The sequence below is a fragment of the Symsagittifera roscoffensis genome, chromosome 7, assembly GCF_963678635.1.
Source record: "Symsagittifera roscoffensis chromosome 7, txSymRosc1.1, whole genome shotgun sequence".
In the NCBI taxonomy this organism is placed as follows: Eukaryota; Metazoa; Xenacoelomorpha; order Acoela; family Convolutidae; genus Symsagittifera; species Symsagittifera roscoffensis.
The window spans coordinates 27,040,579-27,056,229 of record NC_087068.1 but is presented as its reverse complement, the minus strand read 5'-3'; the positions used below and the strand labels follow the sequence as shown (position 1 = coordinate 27,056,229).

At 35.6% G+C, this 15,651-nt stretch overlaps 1 protein-coding gene across 1 annotated transcript in view; it reads left to right on the top strand.

Annotated features, from left to right (window-relative positions):
- The window catches only part of LOC134851970 (kinesin heavy chain-like), a 96,965-nt gene extending 81,552 nt beyond the window's left edge, over positions 1-15,413 (top strand). The window contains exons 11-21 of the mRNA XM_063868246.1: positions 1,417-1,526; positions 1,829-1,972; positions 2,519-2,628; positions 4,316-4,433; positions 5,900-6,058; positions 9,283-9,408; positions 10,003-10,188; positions 10,999-11,214; positions 11,944-12,057; positions 14,450-14,719; positions 15,147-15,413. Of these exons, the coding sequence (XP_063724316.1) occupies positions 1,417-1,526; positions 1,829-1,972; positions 2,519-2,628; positions 4,316-4,433; positions 5,900-6,058; positions 9,283-9,408; positions 10,003-10,188; positions 10,999-11,214; positions 11,944-12,057; positions 14,450-14,719; positions 15,147-15,413 (1,820 nt within the window). The remainder of the gene's footprint in view (positions 1-1,416; positions 1,527-1,828; positions 1,973-2,518; positions 2,629-4,315; positions 4,434-5,899; positions 6,059-9,282; positions 9,409-10,002; positions 10,189-10,998; positions 11,215-11,943; positions 12,058-14,449; positions 14,720-15,146) is intronic.
- Positions 15,414-15,651: the final 238 nt, after the last annotated feature.

Sequence of the window (15,651 nt, the reverse complement as noted above, 5' to 3'; positions counted from 1 at the left end):
GAAAGATTTTCATTGCTTTTTGTGTATTAAAATTTTAGAAATGAAGTTTTTTCCAAGTCCCAAGCATTCTCTCTAATCAAATCCAGTTTGGGATCTCCTTAACAATTCCTCCCCCCCCCCCTATTACAAAAGGGGGGATTGTTAAATAGGTTCAGCTAGCAAATTACTAGCAAATCAGTCGAACTTTCAGCCAATCAGAATGCAGCAAATTCTGAAAACGAGTAAGTTCTAATTGGCAACAACTGTTACACTTAGAAAATGAGCACGTAAAATGAACTTAGCAAATGAGCACGTAAATTATAGGGGGGATATTCTTAAGTCAGTACCACAGGGGAGAAATTGTTAAGTAGATCCCCTTTTTGTAACCGGTTCATAAAATTTGTTTGGCAGAGAGTTGAAAAAATCAAAAAATTGCAACACACAGGATCACAGAATTAATTAAAAAGAGCAACTGTCTAAACATAAGTAAAAACTAAAAACGAAACAAACAAAAAATCGAAGTTTACGTAGCAGAAGATTTCGCTTAAAATCTACACCCACGTCGTGCAATCACATTTCAAAGTTGACAAAGGACAAGATAAAGGCAAAATTTTGTGCGTAATTTTCGGGCAAACTGAACCAAATTTTGCGAACTGTTGAACAATTTCGTTGTCTTCAATAGTGTCCGGTTTCTTAGGGCGACCTAGGGTTTTCTTTTTTGAGAATAATTCGTGTTTGATGTACGTCGTTTTAAGACACGATAATTTTTGGACTTCGATTTTTCTTACGGTTTTCGTTATATCGTTTAAGGTATCATGAGAATTTTCGAAAAAATATTTGAAAATTAAGCTTGCGTAATCGTCGAATAATCGACGAACTCACATTTCAAATTTTGTCCGGTGAGATTTTCAAGGTTGTCTGAATTTAATTTTTGAAAGCAAAAAAACGCCGAAATCAGTCGATTGCTCTTTTGAATTATTTCGATCTGTTCCAACATCTTATTGCAAATATTTTAAATTTTTCAACTGGCATGGTTTTTTTAAAAAAAAACTAAAAAAAAACAATTTGAGACGAAAATAAAACTTTTGGTAAATTCGGTTTTTTAAATCACATAATTTCAAAATTTATCCCATTTTTTGTTGTTTTTTTCCGGGCAATGTTGCTTATATCGCAAGTGGTGCGAAGCTCCTCTTCGCTTCTGTGTTTAATTTTATTCCTATTCTTCAATTTAATTCAATTTTTTTTACTGTCTACAAGAAAAGCAGATGAGTTTCTGTGCACAAAAAATCTTTGTCGAAAATTTTTCAAACTCTTTTCTTCTCCAAGATTTTATTTTGTCAAAATTTTTTTATAGTCGGAGTTTTCTCAGCTACTTGCACAGACGCTGGCTTTTTTTTTCTTATTGTGCAATATTAGTTTTTCATCATGTTGTTTCAGAGAAGAAGAAGACAGGTGAGCTGGCTACCCTGGATGAGTCGGCTGAAGATGACCAGAGTGCGATGAGTGAAGATGTACCTGAAGATGTGTTGGCTGTTCTCAAGGCCGAGGTAAGATTAGCTGACAAACGCTGACAATGCCTATTTCAGCTTTGGGTTTCTTATAAATAGTTTGATTCAGGCCTCTATGTCACTTATTTATTATTCTGTGACGGTAGAAAATGTCACACTCCAAATTACGGGGCTAAATCATTACAAAATAACCTATATGCAAGGCAAATGGAACAGAAACTTCCAATTTCTAAAAAATTCCATCAATGAAAAAAAAATAATAAACTGACTTATTAGAACAACATACTGTTAAAAATTGTTTGAAACAAGTCGGATAAGTTTCAAACAAAGACTTCATTTAGGTTGACATGAAGACGCAGGAATTGGAAGAAGAGAAGGCGAAATTGGGTCAGCTAGCAGACGACAAGGACGACGAAATAGCCGAGCTCACTCAGAAAGTGCAGAAACTGGAGGAGACGGTGAATTTGTGTATTTTTTATTTTTTGGTAATTATTATGCAACCTCAAATATTAGGGTAATTGGGAAATTTTTCCTTTTTGCTCAGAGCTACTTGAATAATCTAACTTCTGAAAATTGTGCAAATCTAGGAGCAAAACTTATTTAGCCAGCAACATCTTGTTCATTTCTTTGTTCTGTTCTGCTAATAATGAAAAATATATAAATAATGAAATATTAAAAATTTATTTGAATAATGAAACTATCAAAAATCAAAAGTTTTATTGCATGAAACTCTTTTTCGATCAATTAATGCTCTTGTTATAGAACATAACTAAAATGAACTCGGGTAAAAACCCCCCACTTGCACTTCAATGAACCCAGGGAAAAAGAAAAGCTCTCTAGTTTTTTTTTACCCATTTTCGTCATTTTGTACCCTCTTAAACAATGCACCCCTACCCCCTCCCCCCCCCCCCCCCACACACACACACACAAGCACACAGACGCGTACACACTCCAAATAAGAAAAAAAGAATTTTTTGGTGGCTGACTGTTGGGTTACGAAGGGGAAAGTTTGAAATTGTTTTGCACACCAGGTGAAGCAGCAAGAGAAAGCGTACAAAGATGTGGTGCAGGAGGCTCGTAAGATCCACAAAACTGGCCAGGAAAAAGACGGAGTTCTGGAGAAACACAAAGAGAGAAACAGGTTAATATTAGGAACATCCCTTAACGATGAAAAGAACCTCAAGAAAAACCTCTCAATTCAAAAATTAAACAGTTCAAGGCACTCAAGGTTTTTCCCATAAGCTGTATCTAGAATATCTCAAGATTGGAGGGTCCTTTCACTTTTCATTTTGGGCTCAAAATTATAAATGCCTAGCGTATTACGCAATTTGTGCGACTTCAAAACTTTTTTATGATTTTCAAGAAAGTGACGAAATATTTTGTTCGGTGAGTTTTTTTTCTTCGGCCAAACTTCGATATTTAAAATGCCAATTTAGGGCTTAAATACAGATCTCTGAAAACAAGCGACGCTTGAGCTCTGATATAAACCTGGGACCATTTTTTATGAGGGTTTCAAAACTGCCCTTTGGGATAATTAATGCGAAAGTATTTCCTATTTCGCAAATTATGTTCTGACTTTCACAAAATGTAACGGAATGTTTATAGTAAGATAGTTTTTTCTCCAGACTAATAACTAGTCATTTTTGTCAGAAATTATTTATACAGTTAGAAAAATATTGATGTACAGGACTCAAAATTAAAAAAATGTTTCACCTTTAATCTTTTTTGGCTAACTTATATTGGTTTGAACTTGGGACTACTTTGGGCAACAGCTATATAATGCATCAAGAAATTTTGTTATAAATTGAGACACACAAATTTCGAGATGCAATGTAAGCTAATGCTTATCTGGTATGAAGCACATAAGAAAAAAATTGAAGAAAAAACTTACATTTGAAAACGTTTTTCACGCTAACACGCGTCTTTTTTCCAGTTTGTTTTGGTTGATTCCTTTAAAAAAATACTGCACCAGTGTTTCAAATACTGCACCAGTGTTTCAAACATTGCACTAGATGCACTAGTTTTTCAAATATGGCAGGAAAACGTAATGAACACGTGTGTTTTTTAACAATTATATTTTAAATTGGTGTTATTAAAGTTCGATATATTTTGTCCTATTAAAACTCTTAAGTTGTTTTGAAGTTTTCTGAAACTCAGATACTTTTCGGTTAAATTTTTTTAAAAGTACAAATCGCTTTTCTTGTGAAAAGTAAAAAAAAAAGTGAAAAATGATATTTAGTTGTAAGAAAATAAGTATATTAGAAGAGTTCAACAAAAGCATGCAGGTATCAGCTGCTGTATGTATGAAAAGTTGGTTAGAATTTTTAAAGTTATCAGACCCAACTTTTCTTAAAATAGTTTTTACTTGGAGAGACGACGTCACTCGACATGTCTAGCGACCTAATGGTTAATCTCATGGTGGAGCTTAAGATAAATTACTCATACATATTTGTTGAAACTTGTGTACCACCAGCCTGAATAAAACTTTATTTGCATTTGATATTATTCCGACTTTCGTAATTAAAGTAGCGGAATAATTGTGCTCGGTGTGGTTCTTTTTCTTCAGGCAAATTTCGACTTCTTAGCTAGCAATTTTTGACGGATTTTTTTCATATCATTCAAAAAGTATTGTTGTACTGAGCTTAAATTTGAAAACACTCTTCACCTGTGATCATTTTTTGTTAAGTTATGGGGTTTAATGATTGCCATTTTGCCCAATTTAGGACAATTTTTTCTTTCATCCTTCATATAATTTTTTCATCTGCGTTATTTACGATTATCTGTATCATTCTGTTTACAAATTTGTGTTTGCTTTTGCCCGCCGACAGGAGACTGGAGGAGGCTATGCGTGAGATGACTCAGGAGACAGATCAAGCCAAGAAGCAGATAGACGAGAAGGAGAATGAAGTGAGAAACCTCAACAAACAGATGCAGTCCATGACACAAGTGAGCCCATTTTCTATTTTAAAATTGTTTTTATTGAAAATCCCAGTTTTTGTTGAACAATTTTATCCGCTACTCATTTTTTTTTCTCGTTTGTAGCAGTTTGTGGCAGTCGTTAGGAGAAAAATATTTAACGGATTTTAGACGCATTAAAAAGTTACTTTCAACGAATAAGTGCTGTCCCAGGTAACCCTTAAGGGCTCCAGCAGTTTTGCTGAGAAAGTGAAAATGTACCAAAACGAACGCGACTGTGCAAAATGTGATTGTACTACCCTTTTGGCTAAATAGAAGCAAACAGTTTTGCAAAAAACGCCAAGAAGTACCGAAAAGTTATAATTCAGACTTTGACAAAAATTGCAAAATATGACAATAAATGGTAGAAACAATGCAAGACAACACAAAGGTCTTTTCTGCTTTACAGCACATACTTAATGTTTCTGTGGCATACTTTGATTAAAATGCTGGAAACTGATTTGAATGAAAGGAATCTATTTCTTAACTCAAACAAAGTAAAAAGTGAATGTAACGATATAAAGAAGCTAAATCAACGTTTCTGTACTTCTGGGCCGGAAAACAGAAAATACCTGATACCAAATATCTGGTCTTAATTATCATTTGATTATGACAATGATAGTGTGTGAAGACGAGATCTCACTTGATCTATAGCTTCGGATTTACCAATTACCAATTTCAATCATTAAACTCGATCATATGTCAAAAATTTGGCTCAATATTGGTACGACGTGAAAGTACTAGACGCAGTGGCGTGCACAGAACTTTTTCTAGGGGATGCCTTTTTCTTAGGTCGACCAATTTGATTTTCCGAGCTTTCCGAAAATACTGAAAGGCTCCTCTTTTGTCAATAAATTGCTGCGTCGCAGGCAAATTTTTTTTAAAAAAACCAGGCAAAAAACACGTTTTTTCACAGCTTTTCGAAAATTTTGACCAAAAAGTTGCGTTTTTTTGGCGCGCGCTCCCCCCTCAAAATTAGTTATACTGGCGCCGAAAAATCAGCCAAAAATGAATGTCGTAAAATGGATGTCTAAAAGTCTAAAACATAAGTTTTCGGCACTTCTTGGCGTTTTTTGCCAAACTGTTAGTCTACTATTTTGCCAAAAGGTGGTACAATCGCATTTTGTACAGTCGCGTTTTGCAAAAATTACCAGCCAAAAATGGATGTCGTAAAATTATACCAAAATTTGGCAACCAGAATTGAAAGGGACGGTCAATGTATTTCTCATTTTGTGGGTGTATTAACTTTAATCAAGTTGATTTTCTGAGCTCTCCCAAAGCACTACAAAGACCCTGTCTTGGCCAAAATTTCTGCAAAAATGGATAACTCAAAATAGTACAAAGAAGGGACCCTTTGGGTCGGCAGGGGGTCGAATCCCTGAGGGGGGAGGGGGAGAGGGCGCCCGCTTCCCGCCCCATCCCCCCTAAATCCGCCCCTGATTATTATTACTTTTCAGGAGGCGCAGCAAGTGCAAGAACAAATCAGCGAAGTGGAAGACAGGATGAGAGTGCAGTCCACTAAGTATGGGGAACAGCTGGCCCAACTGGCTCAGGAGATAGCCAGTCTGGGCAAGACCATCGTGCCGGAGGAGAAGAAGGGAGAGTTCGAGGTACTGGTAGGCAACACACTAGTTCTCGTATTCTTCTCTCCCATCAACTATTTCACTAACCATTGCAGGGAGTACTAGTTCTGTTGCTACAACATTTGTAAGCACGAGGGTTTTTCGATAAATTAAAACTGGTATATGGTATCCGAGGTGAAGATAAATAGTTGCATAAAATAAGGACAGACAACGAAAAAAGTTTCAGAATTTTTTTCAGAATAATTTTTGCAGCTTTTCACAGCTAAGCTAAAAGTTGACAAAAATGAAGATTTTTCGAAAGCAGGGATTTTTCTAATTTAAATCCCCGGCAAATCCCCAGAGAATTTAAAATCCCAGAGGCGGGCTAATATTTTTTTATGAGTTGATGAACGTAGGGTAGACATTTGCATAGGTCGTGATGATTTTTTTGCATTTTTTTTCAGGAAAAATCTTGAAATTCTCTAATATTTTGCAATCAGAAATGCGTTCATGGATATATTTATATGCTTTTGTGAATGCTTCTAATAATTTAGGCTCAATTTAAGTTCAATTTAATTACACCTGCTTAAACTTAGGTATGTTGCGCTCTACAGTTACGAAAGTGCAGAGGTCATGAAAAACGTGATCAATTTCTAGTTTAAAAGTTAAACTTAATTATCAGACATCCCAGCGGGAAAAAAATTCCCGGGTTTTCAAAAAATGCCTTTCCATTCGAAATTAAATGAGGCGAAATCTAAAGCATAGCCCAGCCCAACGTGCCAGTCTCTCAACAGAAAATAAAAACTACAGAAAACATTAGAGGTTTGAATTCAGATCGTAAGCATTTTGATAAACATCTTGATAAACATTTTTTTTGTAGAAAAAAATTACCAATTTGATCTAACTTAATCAAAAAACAATTTAAACTTATTTAAGCTTACCAAAAAATATCTTTTTAAAGGACTTCTGAAAAAAATCACTGGAAAAAAATGATTATCATACAATTTTTTCCATAGAACCTTTGCATGGAATTGTACGATAAGGATTTTTTTTGTATGGAGGTCAACCCGTGTCATGTTTTCTCAGATTGACTTAATTTAATCAAACAAACTAACTATGGACCCAGTTTTTATCTAGTTGACCTTTTCTGTGAAAAAAGTGGTTGATGGTACTTTTTATAACTCAATATTCAAATATTTGCAGTGTTAGTTTTTTCAAAATATGAAAAATTCCAAAAAAAGTTAGCTATTTGTCTCCGGTTTTACTTGAGTCCAATGACATTTTTTCAACTATTTGTATTTGAGTTTTTTCAGGTACATTATTTATGAAAGACTGAGTTTTGAAACCCATTTTCGGTATAAATTTGGTTGCGATTGGTCGAACACAAGCCTGTATTTCTTTATTAATCTGTTTTTTTATTCAGTATGTATGTCCTTTTATTTTTAAACTCAATAATCGGTTACTAGTGTAGTTAATTGATTTTAATAGTGTTTTTGTCTTTGCTCCGGAAAGCAGCAAATTATTGACAAAAAATATATAGTTGAATCTTAAGTTTCTTATGTTTTTTCAGTTAACTGATTCCGATCATAGAGTGTTGTTTGCTAGTTACAAATCAATTTGGAAAAAAGACTTTAAAAAACTTATGCTCTGTTTTTTCTTCTGCAGACTAATTTCGTTTTTCTGAAGTTAAATGTTGTGACAAAAATTTTAATTACTATCTTGATCCGCGGACTAGTTTAAGCGTACAAGATAGTTTTTTTACCTGGGATTAGCTGTTGTAAATCAATGGGTGTTTGAAAGTGATCAAACTGATCAATATGCGGTGCCTGCAAAATCTGGTTCCAAAGAATTCCAATTGAACTAATGTCAGCTATTTGACTCAAAATTTTAAGTAAAACTTGCGAGTTATTTTAATTCTTACTTGACATTGCATGTATGGGCTGGGCAGTTTTTCTAATCTTTTTTGAAAGTTGTTTTGTGTCAAGTTTGTGTCTAACATTACTTCAGAAAAAATTAAGACCTTGATTCATTAAATGGGATGCTTTTTTAAAAACGTTGCGTTTTTGGGAAGATGAACGTTTTTTTTGCAATTTATTTTGTTCTTCTCATTACTATTTTGAGGATGCTTAAAAAAATAAAACTGAAAAATGCGAATTGTCTATATCTCAGGGCTAACTATCTTGGAGATATATCTAGCGGAGTTTTGTCCGCGGAATCAATTGATTCCGATAAACATTTTTTCTATGATTTTAGTGGTCTAAGTGTGAAGCGCCAGAAAATTCAGTAAACCAATCAATTTTGTACCTTCTTTCTGGACCAGGTCACTTTACGTGAAATTTTTAACACAGTCTTCAAATTAATCATGTTTTATGTCTGTTTGACAAATTATTCGGCTTGAAGTCCCGTCGGTTTGATGTCCGGCACCCTTCACCACTGTTCTGTGCTTTGTGGCACTTAATTTGCATCTGCTATTATATTGATTGCAATAACGGTCCTGGTAATTTTTTTTCAATAAATGGTCCTAAAATGCTCTGATAACTACAGATGTGCATTCATACCTATTAATGCATTTATAAATGCTCTTAGGTGGGTATGCAATTTTTGAGTTAATACAAATTTAGCTGTTGAAAGTTTGGTATACTTGGGAAAGTAAGGGAAAGTTAGAAGCTCTCAACAAACAAACGTGGAAATGGTGCAAAAATTTCTAGTTTCGAGAGTGGATTTCAATTTTAAGATTTTCTAAGGCAATCAAAATCTTTCTTACTAATGCAGTTTGCTCAAATTGAGTTACTTTATTAAAAAAAATGTCAAGCATAAATTCTTCAAGCATTCAAAGAGGGTTAAGGCCATATCTTTTTTTAAATTCAAAAGTTGGAGTTCGAAAAGAAAGCAAACTCTACTATGAACAAAAAAAGCGAAGGGTCAGTAAACGTGCGATCAACTTATACTTTTGAAAAATGGTTCAGAAGTTCAGATGTCTCAACGGAATAATAAAATAAACGATTGATCCAATTTTCTCAAATTAGGTTAATTTTATCGAAAAAAGTCAATCAAAAATTGAAGAGCTGAAATTCGAAGAGCTTTAAAGCCATATGAATTTTTCATTGGATTTTGAAGGTCTTTCAAAAAACAAGTCAGTTTTTTTTCTGTTTCCTTGCGTTCCTTACTCTTTTTCCAAGTTTCAGTTAGCTATAATTGATGATGTAGCTAAATTAGGTAATTATGGATACTTTCATTTCCCTGTTCCTACACTGAGAAAGTGAAGGAAGGTACTTTAGGTCGAGAAGGTGGACACGAAGCGGACAAACGAGACGTTCTCTCTTCTCCGGGTGTTGCTTGCCAAGGCCAGACACTACCAGCAGATAGAGGCCAAGAACCTCAATCACATGCGTGAAGAACTCCGGGTTGGTTGAGATCACTGACACTTTAAAGTTGTTTCTCGGAAAAACGCTCAAAAAACGACAAATTTTCTGGAAAATTGAACGGTTCTTCCAAAAATAGAAATGTTCTTTGTATTTCAGTTCGGACATATTGTCAAAAAGGCAGTTTTCAGGAATAGTTTGTTACGAAAAAAAAATTTAACAACAATTTTTAGGAGCGACCAAATGAACATACATGTTGCAACTAACCTAACTGTCGGCATATTTCGTGAATCGGTGAATCACCTTTTTCTAAAAACGTTAAGACACATTTTAAAGATTTTCAAAAACTATTGGCGTGTTATAACTCTATATTTTGATTAAAATAGTTGTATTTGAAAGAACCTGGCTGTTTGCTCAAATTTTCTCAGAATATCTTGATTTTATCGGCATTAGTTATTGCGGCTCTATTTCCCCCACCTGCGAAATTATATAAACTTATTTATTGTACATTTTTTGAAAGTTACTAATTTATGGGACAGAGGTTAAACCTTGAAATTGTAGCAGTGAATGGAGGAAGAGGAAAAAGAGCCGATGTTATCATTAAAACTAGCTTAAGTTGTGGCGATGTTGTTGCAGACTATGAAGAACGAGAAGAATGCGAAGGAGCAGGCACACGTGGAGCAGATGGTGCTGCTGAACCAGTCCAAGGAGAAGATGGAGAAGATGCAGGACGAGCTGGAGGACCTGAGAGAGAAAAATGCACACATGGAGGAGAAGGTGAACAAGAGGAATGACCAGATTGCAGCCATTGGCAGAGGTGAGGTTGCTCTGCGCATAAAATCAATAAAGATGGGGGAGGCGGAGGGGGCGTGTTGTTGTGTTTGGTTTTTTTTACACGAAAAAACTATCCACAGGAAGACCAGAAATTTTTGATATAATTGCGCTCATTCCATCAGTGTTCATTATTACTGTTTCATTCCGTCAGTGGCGAAATTCAGAAGGTTGAAGTAGATTTTTCCAGTTCGATGGAAAGCTGGCCATAATACTCATGCGGATAGAAAGTTTACCTTTATTAGAAGATGCTTATAAGCAATAATTATAAATAGTACATACGTTTTATTTAAAATAATTAGGTTCTGTGAAAAGCGGCTTAGGATAATCTTCTGTTTTGGAAAGCTTGCAATTAATTACATGGTTGTACAATTGACAGCTTCAGTCCAATGTAATGATTCAATGTACAATAATGCAGAAGCTTTGTTGTTACACATTAATTTTGGACAGGGGAGGATTTACAGGCTCTAGCTAACCGCCCTCTCAGTGATTCGACCCGACCTCCTGACCAAGTGCCCTCCATTTCTCCCTTGGTACTATTTTACGAGATTTATTTTTTGTTGACCGACGATTAAATATACACTATGTTTGAGAGGGATAAAATTGTGACTAACTTTCAAAAAAGTCCAGAAAGCCCTAGAGCGTTATCTACTTTAAAAAAAATCCTTTCTAACCTAAATATCTGACGTTAGGCTGTGAATTTAGCCGTTCTCTTAGATACTGTTAAGCTGTATGCTGATTTAGAAAACTTAAATTGCGTCTTCGCGTCTGTTAAGCTGAATTTTGCCAAATACAGGTGAGCGTCTGACAGGGACAGACCAATCAGTGGACCCTGACCTGGAGATGATGAGGGATGAGCAGAGGAAGCAGGAGAGAGTGTTGAAGAGGGAGGTGGAGGATGCGAAGGAGAAGAGGAAGGCGATGGAGAGGGAGAAGGACGAGTGGCAGCTCATGGCCGAGTCACTCAAGGCCGAGATCGAGAGACTGAAGGCTGATATCCAGAAGCAGAAGGAGGATGTAAGTACCCCTCCCCCTCCCCCTCTCCCGGAAAATAAAGAATCTCTCGGTCAAACCACGTCGGTCTCTTAAGCAATAAACTGGCCCGAGTGATTTTTAGTTTTTTTAAATTTCATTTTTTCATTTTGTATGTGATTGAAAACATTGTTTTTATTACCATTCAGTTTGCCTAATTTTTTTACTGCGGCTCTTTTTTATTATCTTTCAAACGGCTGTGACAGATTTCGTCACATTTTAATTTCAACGGATTTCGTCCCATTTCAAAGCGTACAAAGATTTCGTCCCACAAATTTGGATATGGGATGATAAGATGTTGGATATGGGACAAATCTGTTAATTAAATCAATAGGACGAAATCTGTGCCAATCCTTTCAAACTGTTGCTTGTGATGGCGGATACTGATGATTTTTTGCCCAAAAGCTATCATTGTCTTTTTTGACCCGGAGATCAGACTCAAGAAAACGGCAATGAGATGACTTGTGAAGAAAGTCAAAATCTCATGAACAAGGCATGATTTGTGAACAAAATTATGTGCGCTTGTGGTCCAGAAATCGTGGGACAAAATCAAAACCTTTTTCTATACCATTTCACAAACATTTCGTAATTTTCAACCTAGCTGTCAAAAATTGAAATCTCAAATCTCAAACTTTATTTCGTTGTTTTCAATTCGCGAGCCGGTTTCTTTTTTCCTGTTCAATAGATGTTTTATATTTGTATGCTAATTTGTAGATGAAGCGTATGGAAGATGAGGAGGGGGAGCAACAGGCGACTCTGGTGCAGATGGATCTGATGCAGGAGTCCAGCAACCAGGAGATCCAGACACTCAACAACATCAAACGACAGGTACGCTTCACACAGAGGTCTTTTTTTGAAAGAAGGGAGGCGCATTTTCATACAATTTTCGAAAACTTAATCAAAGTTTTTTATGTTGACCTAAATGTTTTTCAGAACTATACCCACACTTGATGAGCGTATTTGGCCAAAACTTTCTGCACAGCAGATGTTAATATATGTAAATATGTATTGTGCCAAAACTATTGTTTTTGAGAATTTTTAGAGACTTTGATAAAACATTGAGCCAGAGATTTTTAGAAATTGATGGTATTGAACTCATGAGAGGTATTGAATTCATGAGCCTCAATCCACCATTAGAGGACCCACAGCACTTCCAGTTTTCTCATAATTTTCTGGCAGATAAGACAGAACGATTCCGGTTTGATAAAAACAAGTATTATGTAAATGTTGTATGGGAATGGTTTTTTTGAGACGCTTTTTGCATTTTTCTCCGGACCGTACTCTTATCCATATCTGAGAATAAAGATTGGATCTTGTTAACTATTTCCCCCTATTTCAATTTTCAGAAATTCAAATTTGACGGCCACATTTTCAATAGCTTAAAACAATTTTCAGAAAATATATATATATAAAACTTTTTACGTGGGTATTATATAAATAGTGAGTAATACAAATACGAACGCGCAAAAATGAAAACTCACTTAATTGTTGACGTTTTTGAAATGCATATTTTTTACAGAAATGGTTGTCAAAAATAATACATGCATAGGGGGAAATAGTTAACGAGGTCCAAAAGGGGTGAAATAGTTAACAAGATCCCCAATTTCCCCCTTTTGGACCTTGTTAACTGCCCCCCCCCCCCTTATGCATGTATCATTTTTGACAACCATTTCAGTATAAAATGAGCATTTCAAAACATTACGAGACCAAACTGTGCATTTTTTTGTGGATTGTAAGCGGACTCCGCAACAAAGACGCTCCCTTTGTTCTTTCTTTTTCTTTGATTGTTTCGACAAAATTTTAACATGTTTAAGGACTTGTCTCTGGAATCGAGCAACATACAGACACAAAATTGTGCGCCTATCCAGTATCCAGTGCACAGTTTGCCCCCCCCCCCCCCCCTGCCAGTTTACCACAACCGTAATTCGCCACCCCCTTTATGGTTGAACACGGCGGGGGATTTATTGGTAGTCTTTAAAAGAGGGGGTTAATGATTGAAAAACCCAATTTACCGCATCCCCTCTTTAGTTCGAAGCTAAAAAAACTCGAGAGAGTGACTTTGAGACATTGCATTTAGTAAAAGACATGGCATACGTTCTGCAAAATTCCTGCAAAAGGGATTGTAATGGATTTTTGTTTCAAAAACAATCGATCATAATGGACTATCTTGGCAAAAATAGTCGATTTCAGTGCCGAAAATATTGGATTATAATCGATTATAATGGATTATAATGGATTTTTTTTTCTTTAAAATAATCAATTATAATGGCAATATAATCGATTTCGTGGTCTGAGTTTTACCTCTTTAATGGATTACAATGGATTATTTTTGTCCCGGGAGTCCATTAAAATCGATTAGAACCCATGAGCGCTCGGTGCGGGTTTTCATTTTTGCGCGTTTGTATTTGTATTACTCACTATTTATATCATACCCACGTAAAGTATTTTAAATATTTATATATATTTTCTGAAAAACGTTGTAAGCTATTGAAAATGAAAATGTGGCCGCCAAAGTTGAATTTCTGAAAATCGAAATAGGGGAGGGGGGGGAGTTAACAAGATCCCGTTGCTTTCTATTTTTCTCGAAAACAAATCTAAATTAGAGGTTGGGTAAACTGGGTATGGGGGAAGTGGGGGGGGGGGGGGCATGGGAATTGTAAATGGGTTTAGAAGTTAGAAGAGGTGTTGTAGTCTACGTTGGGTCACCCCCACTCGTTCAACTTTTCCCTCTATCAATCATTAAATAAACCCCTTCAACCATTGAACCCCCCCTTACTTGAACGTGAGAGGGGTTATGGGTGAATGGCGATAGTAAAAGTGAGCGATAGTAAAAAACAATTAAATAAAATGTTTAACTGCCAATTTGAAAAAGTAGGGAAAAATAAAAACATAAAATATTACGTGGAAACTAAAAGTTTATAAAACATAACTGCACTAAACAGGAAATGAGATAACTTTAAAAGAAAACATTTCATCAATAATGTCTTAGAAAAAGCCATTATAATCGATTAAATTGTTATAAAAGTATTGGGATTACAATCCATTTTTAATCGAATATAATCGATGATTTTTGAAATTTATTGAGACTAAAAATTAAAATCCAATATAACCGGTTATTACTCATGAACTTCAGTGCGGGTTAGCCACTAGTATGGTTGTCATTTCATATGTCCAGAACTTTCAACGCTTCCTGCAAGCTTACTGGATACGTGTTCTTTAGATGGCGGCCGCTTTTGCACGAGCAAATCAAGCTATCATCAACGAAAGAAAAGCAGACGCCAAGACATCCGCAGGCGCCTCCGAGCGCCAGTCGTCGACAGTTCCGAACGCACTTCCCTACGAGGGAGAACTCTTCCAGACTGGCAACATAGCCCAGAGGCAGATTGAATTCCTGGAAACTAATTTGGACTGGGTCAATAAAAACAACCGGAATTTGGCCAAAGAAGCCAATGATTTGAAGAGAGAAGTCATTCCCAAACTGCGCGAAGATGTGAGTAGAAAGAAATAAAAACTAAGATAATTATTTTTGTTTTTTAATCCTTTATCATGGAAGAGAAGTCAGTTTATGTATGTGCCATTACCAATTGGTAAGAAACCTAAAACAATATTTTTTGACTTATTCTAATGCATCTCTTTGAATGTATCCTTAATCCATAAATTAGTCGACAGCATTAGCGTACAAAATCTCCGATCACAATTTTTCGCTTTTCTTCATATAAAAGAGGAATAAATTTGCATATTATCTTTTTAATTCGGCAAATATTTCTAATATCAGCAAAGTTTAATGCCAAAATGGAAACTTTCAAGCTGATTATAAACGAGTAAATCAAATAAATTTTATACAAATTGTTTTCTCTTTTTTTTTTTACCGTAAACGTACGACCCGTTTAGCATAAACGTATTACCCTTTTTTCCAGATTAAGAAGCTCCAGTCGGAAAAGACGAAACTGCAGCGTCTTCTTAAAGACGAAAAAGAGAACGCCTACAACGAACGTATGACCCTGCGAGAACAGTATGGCACAGGAATGGGGGAGGGCAGCCAACAGAAACGAAGCCGAAACCCATCAGTGACTCTGGTCAAGGGACTCAGATCCGGATCGAGATCTGCATCTAAGCAGAAGGAGGCTTCCACTGAAAAGACGTCTACTAATCGGAGCAAGTCAAAGAGAAGGACCAACTTGTAGTTTAGGTTGATAAAAACACAATGTTGATAGAAACAATAGATGTATTTTTAACAGTGTATGAACTTTAATAACAAAAAAAAACAGTTTGTAGATACAATTTAAGCGTTCACAGATGTAAAAAACGGTAAACTTTTGAGTATTGAGCACGCAGTGTTTGGCGGAACCATAGTATCTTTCCCATACAATTTCGCGGACTTGTGTAAATAACGGGACGATGTTAAAATGGTGTTTTGTATGA